The 17,764-nt window shown below is 35.7% G+C and overlaps 2 protein-coding genes across 2 annotated transcripts; one reads left to right on the top strand and one right to left on the bottom strand.

The window, feature by feature from the left end:
* Nucleotides 1-4,414: 4,414 nt before the first annotated feature.
* LOC133861368 (protein GAMETE EXPRESSED 1-like) lies at nucleotides 4,415-8,379 on the top strand. The gene is made up of 7 exons (XM_062297151.1): nucleotides 4,415-4,556; nucleotides 5,605-6,130; nucleotides 6,287-6,874; nucleotides 6,959-7,085; nucleotides 7,187-7,373; nucleotides 7,591-7,738; nucleotides 7,961-8,379. Exons 2-7 carry the CDS (start codon nucleotides 5,655-5,657, stop codon nucleotides 8,193-8,195), a joined length of 1,761 nt encoding a protein of 586 aa, XP_062153135.1. The 5' UTR covers nucleotides 4,415-4,556; nucleotides 5,605-5,654; the 3' UTR covers nucleotides 8,196-8,379.
* An 8,300-nt stretch (nucleotides 8,380-16,679) lies between these two features.
* Nucleotides 16,680-17,478, bottom strand: LOC133861065 (uncharacterized). Its single transcript, XM_062296764.1, has one exon. It carries the CDS (start codon nucleotides 17,284-17,286, stop codon nucleotides 16,963-16,965), a length of 324 nt encoding a protein of 107 aa, XP_062152748.1. The 5' UTR covers nucleotides 17,287-17,478; the 3' UTR covers nucleotides 16,680-16,962.
* Nucleotides 17,479-17,764: the final 286 nt, after the last annotated feature.

Here is a 17,764-nt window from a genome sequence, read left to right on the forward strand (position 1 = left end):
CCAATCCTTCTGGATTTTTCCCTCATGACAATGCAGTTTACTCTTCAGGATACACCTACACTCCTCAATGGCTTACCTACAACTAGTTTTTCTTTGGAGGATGGTGCCCATTTTCTCAAAGCATCACCTTTATCTAATAAAGGCTTTCTGTTGAAACTCATTTTAGCTACACCAGTTGCCTAGCTTGGACCACAACCGGCCCCTATCCAAGCTCTATTGCACTCCTTTTAGGACATCTTTGCTGACCCAATAGGCTTACCACCTTCCCGAGCCCATGACCATCATATCCTTCTTAAGTCTTCCCAGCCCATCAACGTCTGCTTGTATAGATATCCATATTTCCAGAAAACGGAAATTGAAAAGCTCATCAGGGGGATGCTTCACTCGGGGGTAATTCGCCCGAGCCATAGTCCCTTTTCAACTCCTGTTTTATTGGTACATAAGGCGGATGGTAGCTAACGTCTCTATGTCGACTACCGGGCCCTTAATCATGAGACCGTTAAAGATAAATTTTCGATTCCCATCATTGACGAGTTGTTTGATGAACTCCACGGGGCGGCCATCTTTTCAAAGTTGGATCTTCATTCGGGTTATCACAAAATCCGCATGCAGCCTTCAGATATATCCAAAACGGCATTCCGCACTCACGAGGGATACTATGAACTCCTTGTCATGCCGTTCGGTCTTACCAATGACCCCTCCACTTTTCAGGACCTTATGAACGACGTTTTTCGGCCTTTTCTTCGTCGCCTTGTTTTGACCTTTTTCGACAGCATCCTCATTTATAGTTGAACTTTGGAGGATCACATAATCCACCTTCTACAGGTGCTAGAGGTTCTGTTGCAGCACCAGCTTTTTGCAAAACTTTCAAAGTGTTGTTTTGCAGTGGTTGAAATTGAGTATTTGGGACATTTAATTTCGGCCTAAGGAGTTCGGGCAAACCCAACTAAATTGGAGGCGATGACCAATTGGTCTCAACCTCAATCTCCTAAATCCTTGCATGGATTTTTGGGCCTGACGAGCTATAACTAGAAGTTTATCTGGCATTACGGGGTGATTGTTGAACCTTTAACAGCCCTCTTGAAGAAACATGCTTTCTGTTGGACACCAGAGGCTACTACAGCCTTTCTTGCTCTTAAACAAGCTGTCGCCACTGCCCCGGTGCTTCTTCTTCCAGACTTTACAAAGCCATTTATCATCGAATGCAATGCGAGTGGCTCGGGTTTAGGTGCTGTTTTGATGCAAGAGGCTCGCCCCATTGCCTTCCTCAGTAAATCTTTGAAAGGCCGTGCTTCTTCTTTCCATGTACGATAAAGAGTTACTTGCCCTTGTTTTCGCAATTCAAAAGTGGCACCCATATTCATTGGGCCATTTCTTCATTGTGCAGACGGACCATAAGGCGCTTAAATTTCTCCTTGATCAACAAGTGGGCACAGTCGCACAGCAATATTAGTTGTCCAAATTGCTGGGCTACAACTTCATCATTGAATTTAAGAAGGGAAAGGATTTTTCTATGGCGGATGCACTATCTCGCCAATGAAATGACCTCACCAAGGAAGAGCTTTGCATTGCTCTCATTTCCTTCCCTACTCCGACCTGGATTTCAAATTTAAAGGAGTCATATTTGTCTATCAGCATACCACTGAGTTGCTGACTGCGTTGCAGAGTGGGGATGCAGTCCCAAAAGGCTATTCTCTCCAACAAGGCCTCATCCTCCATAAATGTCGTTTGTGGGTTGTCAAGGATTCCCCCTTCCAGGAAAAATTACTAACCTACATCCACTCCAATCCCATTGCCGGCCATTCGGGATATCATAAGACTATCCAGTGCGCTAAAACTAATTGGTGAAATCAGGCCTGAACCAGAGCTAATTGTTGACCACTGTTTGATCAAACGCAATGGTCGTGCCACCACTGAGGTCTTAGTTCGTTGGAAGGGCGCGTCGCCAGAGGATGACTCTTGGGAGCTCTTATGGAAGTTGCAGGGCCAATATCCGCACCTTGTGGGCAAGGTGCTTTGATGGGGGTACCCTTGTTACGGACCTTCAATGGCTGATCTACAGACTATGATCAAGGAATAGAAGAAGGGTGAGGTGGAAGGACGCAAGTGTCCATGGTCTAGAAGGATTCCATAGGTTGTTATTTTATGGTTATTTACTTTTCTGCCCTCATTTGGTATCATTTGTTGTTAAGTCATGTCATAGGAGAGAGAAGAATTGGGTTGTAATCGGTTATAAGATTCCTACTGAGTAGTCTATATAATAACAGTGAAGGAGAGGGAAAGAGGAGACTTGAGAAATTATCTGTAATCCATTGGAGAGCTTGAGCCTCTTGAAGACCTCTTAAGTAATATTCAGTATTTCTAGCATTTTCCATTTCTATTTCCAAACCCCAAAAAATCCTTTAACAGGGTGTTTTTGATTTCTTTTTTGTTAAGCCGAGTTGATTATTTTTATGAAGGATTTTTGTAGAAAACGAAATGGGTCTTGAAAATTCTGGAGGATTCTTCTTGGCAAACCGAATGGGTGATGATTGATTGTGAAATTCTGGGGGATTTTTGGTGGAGAAACCGAATGAGTAGGTGATTTTGTTTTGGGTTTTCTTTGTCTCTGTTGATAACCGAATGGGTATGGTGAATTTTTATTGAAAGTTTTGAGGTTGATTTCATAGTTTGGATTATGGGTTGATCGATTGGAGAGTTGCTGTTTTTGGAGGGTTTTCTGTGGGAAGGCAGAATGGGTTTGTTGTTGAATTTTGTTTGGTTGTTTAGTTGAAAATAGTTTGCTCTGAATCTGGGGTTGTGAGACTTGTATGGATTATGTTTTGGGTTTCCTTCACATTTGCAGATTTAGTTATAACTGAATTTTTGTTGTTTTAATCTTCATTTTGAAAGACATTTTCTTGTGAGCAAATATCTGGTGCTAACTGATTATCCTAATTGAAATTTGCAGGAGTTATTAATTCCTAGAATTCATCATGTGGTCCCCAGGGCACTACATTTGGGTATGAACATTCGTGTGAACCTTGCATAGGTTGCTGTCCTGTTAAACACTCTTTGGACATCCTTAATTACAATTTTCTACAACTACTTTCGCTGACAGTTCTGCTGTTGATTAGTGATATTGTCCCTTATAACTTGCTTGGATTACAGAATTTTACAATCGGCAATTTGTAGTTTATTTTTTGATAGATTCTGTTGGACACTTGCTATTGCTTATTGCTTACTATCTGATTCTTAGTTATTCGGGATTGGTGATTACATCAACACGACCTTCAACTGTGCAGGAGATCGAGTCAGCGATGCTAAAGCAATGAGATTCAACATAACCTACTAATGGACTTGTGGCCTTATATAGACATGGCCCAAAGCTTAAACTCTTATAATTGAAATGGGCCAAGCCCATTCAACCCATATTAAAAATCCAACCCATACACTACTAATATACCCATTACACAAGGAGACTGACTATTTATCTAACGGAGGTACGGACACCTTCCATAGTACAGTATGATGCAGTTGAAAAATGTAAGGCCCAACCTATAGAAGGGCTTACGTTTTATGCTTTTGAAATAATTGATAATTTAACATTGTATTAAAATGGAAATATTGGTTTCGAACCTTAATTCTACAGTTTACCGAATGTGCAATTGAGAGTGCTACATGGGGCCTATTGTTCACAGCTCATTAGACCTAAGTGGAGGGGCTAATTAATCTACTAAACGTGCCAAATTAATTACAATTGGTGTTCCTTATTTTTAAGGGATAACTTCACAAAAGGGTATCGAATTATACTCCGTTTTGAGATAAGGGTACTGAACTAACAAACGTCTCAGACTGAAGTATCCACTTTACCAAGCGTCTTACCTAAGGGTACTCTGTTAAGATTTACTGTTAAATCCTAATGGAGTACCCAAAATACCTCTATTTTCTTTAGGGAAAAAAAGAAAAAAAAAATCTAGAATTTAGGTGTTGGTTCGAATTTAACAGAATTTACAAAAATACCCATGCTTAAATCTTTGAAAAATTTTATAATTTTTTTTTAAAAAAAAAAAAAATTGGTATTTTGAGAATTTTTACAAGATTTAACAGAAAATCTTAAGAGAGTACCTTAAATGAGACGTTTGGAAACGTGAATACCCCAATTTAAGATATTTGCTAATTCAATATACTTATCTCAAAACAGCGTACAATTCAATACCTTTTATGAAATTATTATTATTATTTTTCTTTCTTTCTTTCGAATTTGATTCCTTGTTATGGGTTGTGTAAGTAGAAAAAGAAACAAAGAGTCAAGTCGGTGGTCTTGCGCCATAAAAGAAAAAGTCTGTCCGTTTCCGTTCTTGAAAAGGTTGTGTTTTTATTGTCGGTTTATTTTCCAACTTGTTTATAGTTTTAACCTTTTCTTTCTCTTGCGTATATATATATATATATTGATATCTTGCTTCAAAAGTTACTACTTGCATGCACCCAAAACAACAAGCTTTCTGCAGAATCGGCTCTTCAACATCAACAACCGGCCAGTTCAATACAATCTTCAACATCAGCAGCCAGAATTGGTATCTCTCCCTCTCTCTGTTACAGTTTCCTTCTTTTTTCCTTTCCTATGTCTGTTTCCTTGTAATTATCTATTTTCTTTGTATGGTAGTGCGTATGATATTCTGAGTGCTTAATTGGTTTGTCATCGAAATACTAACCACGCCAGTGAAAAGATCGATGCACCATTTAAAACCCATGATTTGTTCAGGGATTGATCACGGTTTATATATATTTTTGGTTACCTGCGTGTACATCAAACTCAGAAACCATGTCAAACTTTGGTCGTTGAAGATTATTAGACTGGACTTTTTTCTTTTGCATCAGATAGATGAATCGATGGAGGAGTCAATTTATTTTCAAAATTTCAGGGGATCATTCAGTTGAGCCACATAGAAGTCAATAATATGGATGACAAGATCAATGGTTTAAAAGTCTTGAAGAAATCTTTTGGGCTTAAGAGGAAATAAAAATAAATTTGACTTCAGAAATATATCTGAAATACCATACAATACTTTCTGGAAATTAAGTGAAGTGCTTTGAGAAGGTTAAGGAAAACAAGGAAATTTTATGCAGTAGGAATAATATGTTTCAAAGACTGAAATCTGAGATGGTATTTTTATTTTATTTGATTCTCTGGCTGGAATTTGAAATCTGGGACTCTGTATTGAACTACTCTTGAATGTGCATATATTTGTTAAATCACCACTTATCCTAGAAGTTTAATCTATAGGAAGAGGTAAATTTAATCATATAATCAAAATACTTTTTAACACTCCCCCTTACTATAGGCCAATTGAGACAATGTTCAAATTCAAAATCTTTGACTCAAATACCACGGAAAATCAACATTTATCGCAAAGGATTTATATCGTTTAACAATATTCTCTTAGGGTCGGCTCTTGATTAAGCAATTTATTCGTCTTTTTCTTTTTTCTCCCAGCTCTGTCAATCAGCATCACTTGTGCTTCCTTTTCTAGCACATGAAATCTTTTTACTCTTACCATATTCTATATTTATGACAGATATGCATTCAGCTTTATGATTTACTTAATTGGATATATAATGCAGGAAATCAACCAAAGAAGTAGAGGAACAATCAGGGCAGGAAACAAATCCAGATGGGGCAATACAAGTTTCTTCTTTTTCTGTTGGTCTTACTGTCACTGTCAAAATCTGGCATGTCATGGACTTGGTTTTCTGCCAAGAAACAATCTAGTGAGGACCCTCAAGAGACTCTCAGAATCTCTGGTGATGTTATGGCTGATTTCTCGATGGATGCTCTCAGTGATGAGAAGGGAATGGAAAGGGTGAACAATGCTAGAAGAAAACTGACGGGCTTAAAATCCTGTTGGTATGATGCTTATCAGGGACTTTTTGCCAAGTGCTCTGACATCACAGGTGATGACAATGAAGGGCGCAAGAGATTTGCTTGGGATCTTAGCAATTGCTTTCAGAAGGATTCTGGAAGACCCTCTTTTCCTCCATGCCTTGCTAGCTCTCCTATGAAGGCATGTCTTGAAAAAGTAGATAACAATGCCATTCATACTTATCGCCAATTCTTCATCGAAACCAATTCTATTTGCAATCAGTTACAGTTAAGTATATTATTACCTTCTCTCAGTTTAATTTCTTTCCTTTTTCTTGAAATATCTGAACACAGTTTTGATATATGAGCCCAAAAAGGACCTAGCAAAAGTAAGGAGGGAATTCAAAAATCTGATTTGGGATTTTGGTTTTGTTTTGTTTACAGGTCTACTTTTTTCAGGCTTCAGACAGAGAAATTGGTGAATCATTTGGTAAAATCAGCTGACTATGCAGAAGAAAAACTAGAAACCATTGAAGAGAAATCAGAGCATTTGTTGCAGGGCTCGAAAGATATCCATGATTCTTTGAGTAAAATTGGTCAACAAACCCAACAAGTGGCTCAAACTTCCGAGAATGTTAACAATCAGATCAAAGGTGTATTGAAGCAGTCAGAGGCAGTTTTTGAGCAATCTGAGAAGATTACAGCTTCTCAATCAGAATTGCAGAAAGGGCAAGAAAAGATGAAGATAAAATTGGAAGAAGGGATGACAATAATTCACGAGTCCTACAATAACCTTGGAAAGGAAATTGACAATTTACAAAATGAGACTGTTGAAATAGAGAACAAGATAAGCAAAGTGGGAGATTCAATGTATACCAAGATGAATAAGCTGCAAAGCAAAGCTGATGATATTGAGAATATAGCTGGAATCTCCTTAGACAAGCAAAAGCAACTTATAGAGGGACAATCTGAAGCGCTTCAGGGGCTTCAGTCCCTGGCCAAATTTCAGTCTCAAGCACTAGAAGAGAGCAGGTAATACAGGCAATAGAGCCATGTACTCAAATTCATAATGTATGCTTTATCTAATCAATTGTTAATTTCCTTCCATATTTGCAGGGTTATCTTGCAACAGCTAGCTAAATTCGGGCACGAACAGCAAGAAGAGCTTCTTCGGCGACAGGGACAGCTTCAACAAGCTAATGACCATCTGGTTGAAAACTCAAAATCAATCTTAGCAGCTCAGGTTAGCTTTTTAATTCCCTAGCATCTTCTTAAGCAATGCGGTCATGTGTACAAGTTCTCAAATTGGTTTCTAGTCCATAATATCCTTTTTGTATTTTGCAGGAAGCTTTTGAACAGAAGCAAGCAACAATGTTTCTAGCTTTAGATAAGCTGTCTGCCTTGCACACTGCCTTGTTGCTTGAGTCACGATTGATAAAAGCCTGCTTTGTTTACTCCATATCAGTATTTGTCATCTACATGTTCACCAGTACAAAGTCAACGTATACTGTGAGACCCCGGCTTTATATTGGTAAGTGCATTTGTTGGAACATTAATTAAATGAGTAAATCAACTATTTCCTATTAACTTAAGCTTTTGGGATAACTGGCCGAGTCATTTCTTATTAGCTTAAACTTTTGAAATAACTAATGATTTAACGGTATTTGCTTTTTGACTTCTAAAACATGTAAATGTGAATAGTTTTTTTCCCAGGAGCTGGAATGTTAATGATTTTCTTTTTCTCACAGGTCTATGTGCTACATTCTTGATTGAATTTGCTGTACTTAGATTTGTGACAAATGGTATTGAGCAACAAACGTGGATGGTCAATCTAGTCAGGTCCCTCTTTGCAGGTCTTGCTCTCATTCAGATTCTACATGCCATTTTCACATACAGGTAAGTGAAAAAGAATCTTATACGAGTTCATCGTTTCCTATCAGTTTACGCTTTTACGATGAAGTTGTGTTTTAACATAAAATCAGAGTAGAAGTCTAGAGTTCGAACCCTAACTCTTTAGTTTATCTCCATTTTTCATTTAAAATATTTCACTTGTTGTCTGGTTCTACACGTGATGATTGAGTGTTAAAGTGTTAATTATTAACGTTTTACAACTTGCAGGGACTTTGAGAGGTTGAATTATGAGATGCTACAAGATCTCATGAACAAGGTTAAGTCTTGGGATTCAGATGGCGATGAAGATTGGTCTCAATGGATTGACAGTGATGTACCAGATGGGGTAGACAACCTCCAGGATCCTGACTACAATCCACCAAAAGAAGAGGGTATTGGAGAGAATTCTTATGTTACCTCTTCAGCTACTAGAAAATACAATCTCCGCAGCCGTTGTCATTGATTTTTCTCCTTTTTTGATCTGGTGACAAAAATTGATTCAAACAAGAATCCAATAGATTCAATAGAAGTTCTACTTTCACCAATTGAACCAACAATTTTGGTCCTTTTCTATCATAATTCCATCTGTATAATGTCATAATGTATACACGAGAATTTTCAATAGACATTCCATATGATAGTCTTATTTTATTTAAGGATTACATACATTTTTAGTATACGTGCTTTGCTTCATTAACAAATAGCCACATCGGTTTACAAAAGTGTCGCAAAGATTTAGCTTACGAAAGTGTCACAAATAGTAGTTGCGGACATCTTATAAATGCAATTGTTATTTTCACCTATTTTTCATTTAAAAACTTAACGGCTTACATCGTCTCAAACCTATCAACGATGGACACGTGTCTCATATGCCACATTAATATTTTTAAAACAAAACTTAAATGAAGAAGGAAAAAAAAAAAGGCAGTCCCCTAAACTAATGTCATTTTTTATAAAGTACTACGAATTAACAAGTGTCATACTTTAACCTTTCAAACTGTCAATTTACTACAACTTAACCCCATCCGTTAGTCTTGGCCGTTATGTTGGATGAAAAATCAAATTTGACCAAAATATTTCAAAAACACCCTTATTTTGACAATCAAAAAACCAAAATTACCCTTTGTATTTATTAATTAGTAGTTAAAAAATCTTTTTTTTTTAAAATATAGTTTTGTTAAAAAAAAATTTAGGGATAGGTTCAAAATCAATCAATGTGGTTGGTCTAAATTACAAATCACTCCCTGCGATATAAAAAATAATTCAGAAGTATAAAAAAATATATATTAATATATTAAAAATATTTTTATATTTTTGTCAACGGCATTCCAAAGCGGTTACGCAATTAGCAATTAATTAATTACCGTTCGCTTATACAATCTTAAATTTTAGGTTTAAGAAGACAAAACTAAATAAATAAATTGTTAGGGGTAAAATGTTAATTTTTGAAGAACATGACCTATTTATGATCAAAGTCACTAAATTCAATTTTGGCGGAGACGAGTTTCTAATGTTGAGGAACGTGGCCTATTTACTGATGTTAGTTTTCTTTTTTCTTTTTCTTAAAAAAAAAAAAAGGAAAAAAGGAAAAAACAAAAAACAAAAGAAAAATTAACGGTCCTAACCTCTAATTAGCTTTTACTTTGCTTTAATCTGTGAATTTTTTTATTATTATTATTTTTTGCAAATAACAATAAAAATTTAAAAAAATTTAAAATTTTTTTTTAAAAAAAAAAAAAAAAAAAAAAAAAAAAAAAAAAAAAGGCCAAAGTATAATAACAGATTCCAACCCATTGCTCTGATTTGTGATTGGTTGGTTTTATAGCTGAAGTAGAAAGCCTGGTAGGTGGGGGTAGCAGACCCACTTGGCAAATATAGAGCCAGGAGGCCCAGAGGCTATTGTGAGCCTCTTGAAGAATTATCTTATTTACTCAAGTCCAGTAATATATTTTTTCCTTAAAAAAAATAAAAATAAAATATTAGGATAACTACAATTTCCACTATTTAAAGTTGGTTAATTCTATTTCCTTAATATTTATTATTTTCATTAGCAGTAGCTAGCCTTTTGATGGAAAGGATATAAGGAAAGTGCTTAGGGCAATTTTATTATAGAGTTCTTTAAATCTAATAATAAATAAATAAATAATAATTTTGGTAGGCTACCGGCTACCGCCTCCAAACTTGTGTGTAGGTCTGCTCCTGCGATCATGCATCAAAGATTCAAAACTTCGTTTGAATAAGTTATCTAGATTAAGCATTTTCTAAAACATTAATCTTACATTAATGCTCCGTTTGTTTCGGCGTAAAATGATTTTGGCATTTTTCGGTGTTTGGTAGGGGCCAAAAAAATAATCAATCGAAAAATAATTTATGTTTGACAAAAAATGCTTAGTAAATTTCGGAAAATAATTTACGTTTTTTAAAAGCATAAATCATTTTCCGAAAACGCCAAACACATTCGACATCTATTAAACGACACAGTCGACCTTCACTTCAAGCAGTCAACCATCATCGAAATCTTGCCGGTACCGAAATCCGACAGCATCCTGTCAATATCGTCGGAATCCAGCGACGGAATCCAGTAACCCCAGATTTCGGCGACCGTATTCCGGCCGGCTGGCCGGACAGATCAGGCCAGAACAGTCGGATCCCAGCCGACTAGCCGGATCTGGCCAGAACATTCTAGCCAAAACGGCCGGCTGGCCAGACAAATCAGCCCAGAATGGCCGGCCGGCCGGATCCCTACCGACTGGCCGGGGTCTGGCCAGAACGGCCGGATTCCAGCGGTTCTAGCAGATTCCAGCCAGTATGCCGGAATCCAGCCAACCCAAATTCGGACGAAACTGTTCGGATTCCAGCCTTTATCTTGAATTATGGCTATAGTAGCCGGAATGGCGGAATCCTATCGATCAGTGACGGAATCTCGTTTTCGGTAATTTTTATATTATTGTACATGAATATTTATATGATTTGAATAAAAATATTAAAAATATTTGTGATTTTCCATACGTGCCAAACACCGAAAAATGCTTTCAACGAAAAATATTTTCCAAAAAAATAACTTCCCTGAAATTATTTTACGACAGAAACCATTTTACATCGAAACAAACGGAGCATAAGTGGCTCGGCGGATTGTCCACGTTGAATGGATGAATTTAAAGGCACTCCTAAATAATAAGTTCCACGTTTAATATTCCTTACTATGATCAACAAGTGTTTTTTGTTTCATAAGAGTGCCGTACGTAGAGGTCATGAACTATATATTGAATTATAACGTGCCATAAAGTTTATTAATTGTTTAGTTGATTTTCACACACATGTTCCATTTATTCCACTCTCTCAGAATCTCCTTCACTTTAGACATGTCCAATGGTAACTCCTTCAACCTCCCACCTTTTCACAGCACTTCGATCAATTTCTCCATGGATGCCTGCAAAACTTCATTATTGACATCAACACTTTCTTGACCGTTATCTCCCTCTTTCTAGGTTTCTTATTTCAAATTGGTTTTGATAATTCTTGTCATTTCGGCAACAGATCTTTGGTCCTAAGCTGAAATCCGGAGAAATCGAACATACCCATATGAGATTAATGTTGAGTGTGATTGGTACACATTTTTTAGAGGGAAATGAGAAAAAACTGGATTAATGTGATATAAAGGTGCATGGGTTGATGTGAAAGAAAGATGAGAAGAGTTTTTAAGTTTTTTGTTAGTGAAAAGTGAAGAAAGTTGTTTGTTAATGTGAAGAAATGAGTTTCACTTTTTTAAATAGAAAAGAGAAAGGAAAAATGAAAGGGTTGCTAAATCGGCCGTTTCAAGTAAATTTTGCCCTAAACTTACTTTTGTCTATACCGTTTACGTTAAACGTTTGCTTCCTCTCCTCTATTCCACGACGTCGTTTGCCTTAAATGAGTTTGGACCCTCCATTTGTTTAACTAGAAATATCTAATTGTTTTATTTACACGATGTTGTTAGAATAAAAATTAAATAATTAAATTTATCACTTTTTATTAATTTAAATTTTTTAGATAAGTGGTGATTTAACGTAGTATCAAAACCAGAAGTCATGAGTACTTTGAACTCTAATTTCACAATTCATCTCATTTCATTTAAGTAAAAATGTTAAAATATAAATTAAATAATTAAATTTATCCGTTTCTAATCATACTCGTGGATAGAGTCGGCAGGCACGGTAGGCTATAATTATAATCCATGATGAAAATCATGCCCCCAATAGCATTTCGTCTCTTGATTGCGACGCTGAATGTTTAATTTTGATATAAATTCAAATTTAATGGTCTACTTTATTCCCCAAATGAGCTTTATTTTATGTACCCTTCATCGAGTGTATCTTAGTCCCTATCAAGACTCAATTATTTCCATCAGTACTTGATAATCTACTTTATTCCCCTTGTCATTTTCAGCTCTTACACAAAGTGAAAAGAAATATGGAGGGCATAGGAGCTCAGCATATGAAACCGTGTTGATTAAGCAAAAGATAAGATAAAAGCACTTCCAAAGCTACTTTAGTTTTCCATGTCATTTTTTTAAATAATTAAAAAAACTGAAAAAAAAAAAAAAAAAATTAGATCCAAATTCACAATTGTGTCGTTCTAATCCTACAATTGGTCAAGATGTATCAAGAAATCAATCCAATGAGAAAAGAATAAGAAATAGGACTCTCCCGTTATATGTAAGTTTGATAAGGCTAATAATTTTTTATACGATTTAAGGATTTGATACTAAATTAACAAGTTAGGATTTAAAAAAAGTTGAATTTGAGTTAATTTCGGATTGACCCACTTAACCCACTGGTAAACCGCATAACCCATATAAATTAAAACATTTTTTTTTTCCTATTTTTACCATTTTTCCATAAAGGTCCATGGGAAAAAAAAAAAAATACACTCAGTCTTATCCTAGTTGTAAAGATATAACTTCGACAATGTAATTAATTTTCATGTTCAATAATTAGGAATTATTGTGCCAATATCTTTGTATAAAATGGCATTTTCATGCTCAATAATTGATAAATTTGTTAGTTAAAATGGTTATATGGGCTAGGTTGAGTCAACCGTACCCAATACAACGTTGTTGGTACAATTTTCAGTATGACTGTAACAGCTGTCTTCTCGTCGGTGATTTCCTCGTCCAAGTATTGTTGTACCTACAAAGTTCAAGAGAATACATCGGGGGTTGACCGGAGTTCCTCCCTCGGATGCTTAAGTCAGATAGTGGGATTGAGTGTAATTTTTTGGTGATCAAAGAGAGTATATATCATAGCTGGAATGAGCAGTATTTATAGATGTTGGTTTGAGTTCGAAGTAACGAGCAAGAAATCTCTTGGGATCCTCGCTCGGGACGGGCCTCGTGTTTCCAGTCTTATCCTCTGCACCTGCAGGGATAACCTGGTGCCGTCTACTATCACTTCCCTGCAGTGGTAGGGACATCCCAATGCTGCCATTATCCTCGACACCTGCACAGATAGCTTGGCGCCGTCTACTATCACTTCCCTACATTGGCAAGAACATCCCTGTGTCCCATCACCGTAGGAAGTATCTCGGCGCCCCAATTCCATAGGGAGTATCTAGGTGCCCGTACTCCTTCTGCACTACTACGGTCACTTCGTGCTTTTGGCACATTAAATTCACACTCGGTCCAAGGATGGGCCGCCCGGTATGTACTTCCGGGCTTGGGCCTACTCAGGAGTCATCGCCTTGAGTCCCTTGGTTCTTGCACAGGCCAGTTTGGGCCTTGGGGCCCAAAACCTTACGGAATGGCCTTTAAGGGACGGTAACTGCGGATTGAATCGTGTTATATGTTTATTTAAATTGATCATATCAATGTTAAGAGTTTAACCCAACCATTTAACTAAATAAATCAAATTTAAATTGATCTTTATAATTTTATATGTATACTTCAACTTGTAAATACGAATTAGTACTCATAATGATTTCTAAGAAGATAGAGCATATAGGAGAATGGATTTTTTTTTTTTTTTTTTTTCGAGATGTTTTCTACTTCCAAAGTAATTGTCTAATTTCTCCTCACCTGGGGTATATGCGGCATATGCCGTTGATGTGTGATCTCCAAGTTCCAACGATGGGATAAATTAGTGATATGTCTGTTCAGTATTAATTAACTCCTTATACTGATAACATATTCATTATTTATTATTGTGTGCTCACATCACATGAGGGGCACTCAAATTACTACATTAATCTTGGCTAGAGCAATGGAATAGAATTGAAAAGAAAATAAAAAATAATAATAAAAAAAAATCGATTGAAAACTAAATTAATTTATTATATATTGTTGTAGTGTCACGTGGACTGTAACATTATTTTGTAAGTTCAGGCGTCATTTACTGCAGCATTCACTAAATAATTAGTTTTAATTGTGATTGATGTAACAGTGCCAAGTAAACCGACACATCAATTTATAAGCATTTTCCTTTATTTTTCATTTTAAAGAAAAGATAAATGTTACTATAAGCATCTAATTGAAAACATTCCCACGTCAAATTTTATCCTTTATTCCTTTTGATCGGCTAACATCTTCCTCTTTCTAACGTGCCTTGATGACTGAAACCATTTTTCCCTTTGAGTTATATAATCAAATTGAATTGGAAAAAATTACATAATTAAGACCTATAAAATTTTAGATTGTGGAGCAAACAAAAAACAAAATATTAAAAAGAAAAAGGATCGGAAATTAAAACAAAATAAAGGTAAGTGCTGGGGGTTAAAATTGAGGTCAATCATCATGAACAATTAATTTCATTGTTGGCCAATAGGGCTAGCTAGCTACTTCCATTCTGAGATATCCAGGGCAAGTAAATAAGATGTGAGCTGACTTTCTATGTTTCTTTATTTGAATTGCATGTAATTCAGACAGAAAATTTGAACGAATCTTATCTTATCCCTCAATCATCATCACCAAATGGATTAAGCTTTGTCAATAGAAATGGATGATTTTGGAGAGAAAAATCTTATACCAATCACAATCTATTAAGTTCCCATAGTATACGTTGGACTTGGACCAGTTCACTCTTTGCTAGCTTGTTTGCCACTTATTATGGACATAAACTCAACCACATCATTGCTCTTCGTTTAGCTAGGCTCCCCACTAACTATTTTGAACGCTTCAAACATTCATTAATTAGTCCCCTCTAGATTTCCAAAAATATTTTTTTTTTAATTTTTGGAAATAAATATGGAACATATAAATGAAACCAAATCACGGTTTTTTTGGATCGGACTACATCAAAATTCAAATAATTCTGTGGATTGGTATGAATTTATGATATTCAAAAGTTTCCAATGAGCTTGCTGTCCTAGCTAGGGCTAGAATTGATGATATATATGGTAGGCAATACATCATATCTAGTTTCTAACAAAGTAGGGGGTTCTAGCTAGGAAAACCTGCGAATTCATTCCCTAACTTTGATTTAAAAAAATAATAATATTCCAAAACTCTTTGCTTTTTCGAATTTTACCTTTCAAATTGGCTAATTTAAAGCCCGAATTTCGAATTTTTTAAATGTAGAATTTCTGTCCATTTTTTTCTCGAATAAATAATAAAAATGACGAGAAATTAAAAAAAAAAAAAAAAAAAAAAAAAAAAAAAAAGTAATCGTAAGCCATAACAAGTGCAGCCACCTTGAACAAAGAGGGTGGCTCATAGCCACTCCTGCAATAGAGGGGTGACTCGTAGTCACCCCTTAATAGAGGGACAAGGATCTTTTCCAATTTAAGTTAACCGGAGAAGAGCCAGTCAATTATAATGAGATGGTAAATTTGTTTTTTCATATTTTTTTAGACAAATTTGCCCTCAAATATCAACTGACTGGCTCCTCTCCAGTTCAAGAATCGAAATGCTTAATAGAGAGGGTGGCTCACCGCCACTCAATCTGTTTGTTTTGTTAAAAATGTTTTTATTAGAGTGATATAATAGTATTATTCTTCATGTTATATTTTATTTTTATTTTTTTGAGAAAAAAAAATTGACAGAAGTGCAAAAGTACCAGGGAATTATAAAATTTTTTTGATTATTTAAAAAAAAAAAAAAAAAAAAAAAAAAAAAAAAAAGGTAGGACCGAGCTAGTATCATGCTTTACGCATTAAGGATTATCAAAGTATGCTCAATGAGGTGGCTTACAAAATTTGTAAAATGGGCCGCACATTCAGTGAACGCTTCATATTATATATATATATAATGGTAGGGCATGCAAAGTGTTACTTCCAATTGAGAGAGTAAATTGCATCATAAAAACCAAGGCCAAAAATTGCAGAAGAAGGTTGGTTAACAAGTTTCAACTTTTCTTGAATATCTCCATTAAATAAATAAAAGTTTTTGGTCGTTAAAGTAGAGAACTGAACCAAGAATTCGCTTTCTTTATTATGAATCGAATCACTGATTGAGACTCAGGATTTTATTTTAATTAATTATCATCAATTCAATCACCGTTCACGAGTGAAGATTAGAAGATGGAGAGAGAACTCATTCATTTTCTACAATAATTTTTTTATGGGTAAAAATCATTAAAGATCTCTTGCAAAAATTAACAACGAAGATTTAAGAGATCGATTGAGAAAGAACTTACTAATTTTTATACATATATAGTTATTTTTTCACAGGTGGTAAGCCAAATGGCCGGACATGAACAAGGTTCACTATATATGTCAAGGAGACCGGCCGGGCGGCCGATCAATTTCTTTCTCTCTCTCTCTCCAATAAAACAGACCAAACTTTAAATTGCAACTATCCATTATTAAATGTAATCTTATAAAGTACATGACTACTATAATATATAATAAGTGACCCGTACGTTTGTGCCATTATTAATTTTAAATTTAAAACCCAGTAAAATTCTTGAGACCAATTTGAATAGTATGACCAAACTAAATTAAAGCAGAAGCAATCCAAAAGATCGAGCCAAATGGATAGATCAAAAAGCCATATATATTTACAAATCGAAGGTCTCCAATATTCATACATGGATGTAGAAAGCATGCACTTCGTATCAAAATCATATATATATCATTGGTACCCAAAAAAAAAAAGAAGTATTTTTACATGGCCGGATCGATCACCATAAGCTAGGTTATTTCTGCCGTTATATATATATATATCCATGCAAATCACTTTTCTACTAAAAAGAAGATCGAAAACCCAAGTCCTTTAACTTCCAAGAGCACCCAGAAAGCAATAATGGTGGCTGTAATTTTTACATTAATATTGCATAGCGCATGCTGTCGCTTACCATAAGATGATTCATCTCCGAAAGCTGCGCAAACTCGCCGGAAACCCACACCCCATCAGCGCCATTAACATGTGGGTGAGAGAAGCAGGAGAGAATCGCAATCGGAGCACGGAGAACAGTGTATATAAAAGAAAACCCGTTCCACCCGTGTCGTCTTCTTTCCATATCGCGCGCATAGATTGGAAGCTCAGCTCCATTTCCTCCGGCGAACATGCTCTCATCAGCTACTCGTGGACTCTTCTTCATGTTTTGGAGGTTGCGGCTCACTGAAGACACCATACGCCACATATCTTTGTGGTCAAAGGGCCGATGTGAATGAAATCTTGGCCGGAATTTGGCGAGGCCGGGCCGCCGAAGTTTGGTTTGAGGTGGAGATAGAGAGGACAGCTGGGGTACGTTTGGAAGGAAAACTTTTCTATCTGGCTTTTGTTAATGGCACTTTGGTGGTGGTGTTGCCAGTGCTAGTGTTTATCACAAAGGTTGATGGGTGCCTTTTAAGGACCTTCACCTGGATGAGTTTTTTTTATTTTTTTATTTTTTTTTATTTTTTTATTTTTATTTTTAATTTTTCTACATTTGTGGGGTCTTTCATTAATTAGGCCAACATGCCGACAAATCTGCCTAATTATTTATACATAAATCTTTCCACTGGGTTTCTGCCTTTTGGAGCCACCAATTATATCACTAAATCTAACAAATACAAGTGAGAAAGTGTTTTAAGTATCTTTAAAATTTCATTTCAATACAAATTAACTAAATTGTCCCA

Source organism: Alnus glutinosa, chromosome 2 (assembly GCF_958979055.1).
Source record: "Alnus glutinosa chromosome 2, dhAlnGlut1.1, whole genome shotgun sequence".
NCBI lineage: Eukaryota > Viridiplantae > Streptophyta > Magnoliopsida > Fagales > Betulaceae > Alnus > Alnus glutinosa.

Excerpts from the sequence above, each read along its gene's own strand:
- LOC133861368 (XM_062297151.1), top strand. The coding sequence starts at position 5,655 with ATGGGGCAATACAAGTTTCTTCTTTTTCTGTTGGTCTTACTGTCACTG. Across the intron at positions 6,875-6,958 it reads CAAGCACTAGAAGAGAGCAG|GGTTATCTTGCAACAGCTAG; the intron begins GTAATACAGGCA and ends CCATATTTGCAG. Across the intron at positions 7,739-7,960 it reads CATGCCATTTTCACATACAG|GGACTTTGAGAGGTTGAATT; the intron begins GTAAGTGAAAAA and ends TACAACTTGCAG.
- LOC133861065 (XM_062296764.1), bottom strand. The coding sequence starts at position 17,286 with ATGTGGCGTATGGTGTCTTCAGTGAGCCGCAACCTCCAAAACATGAAG.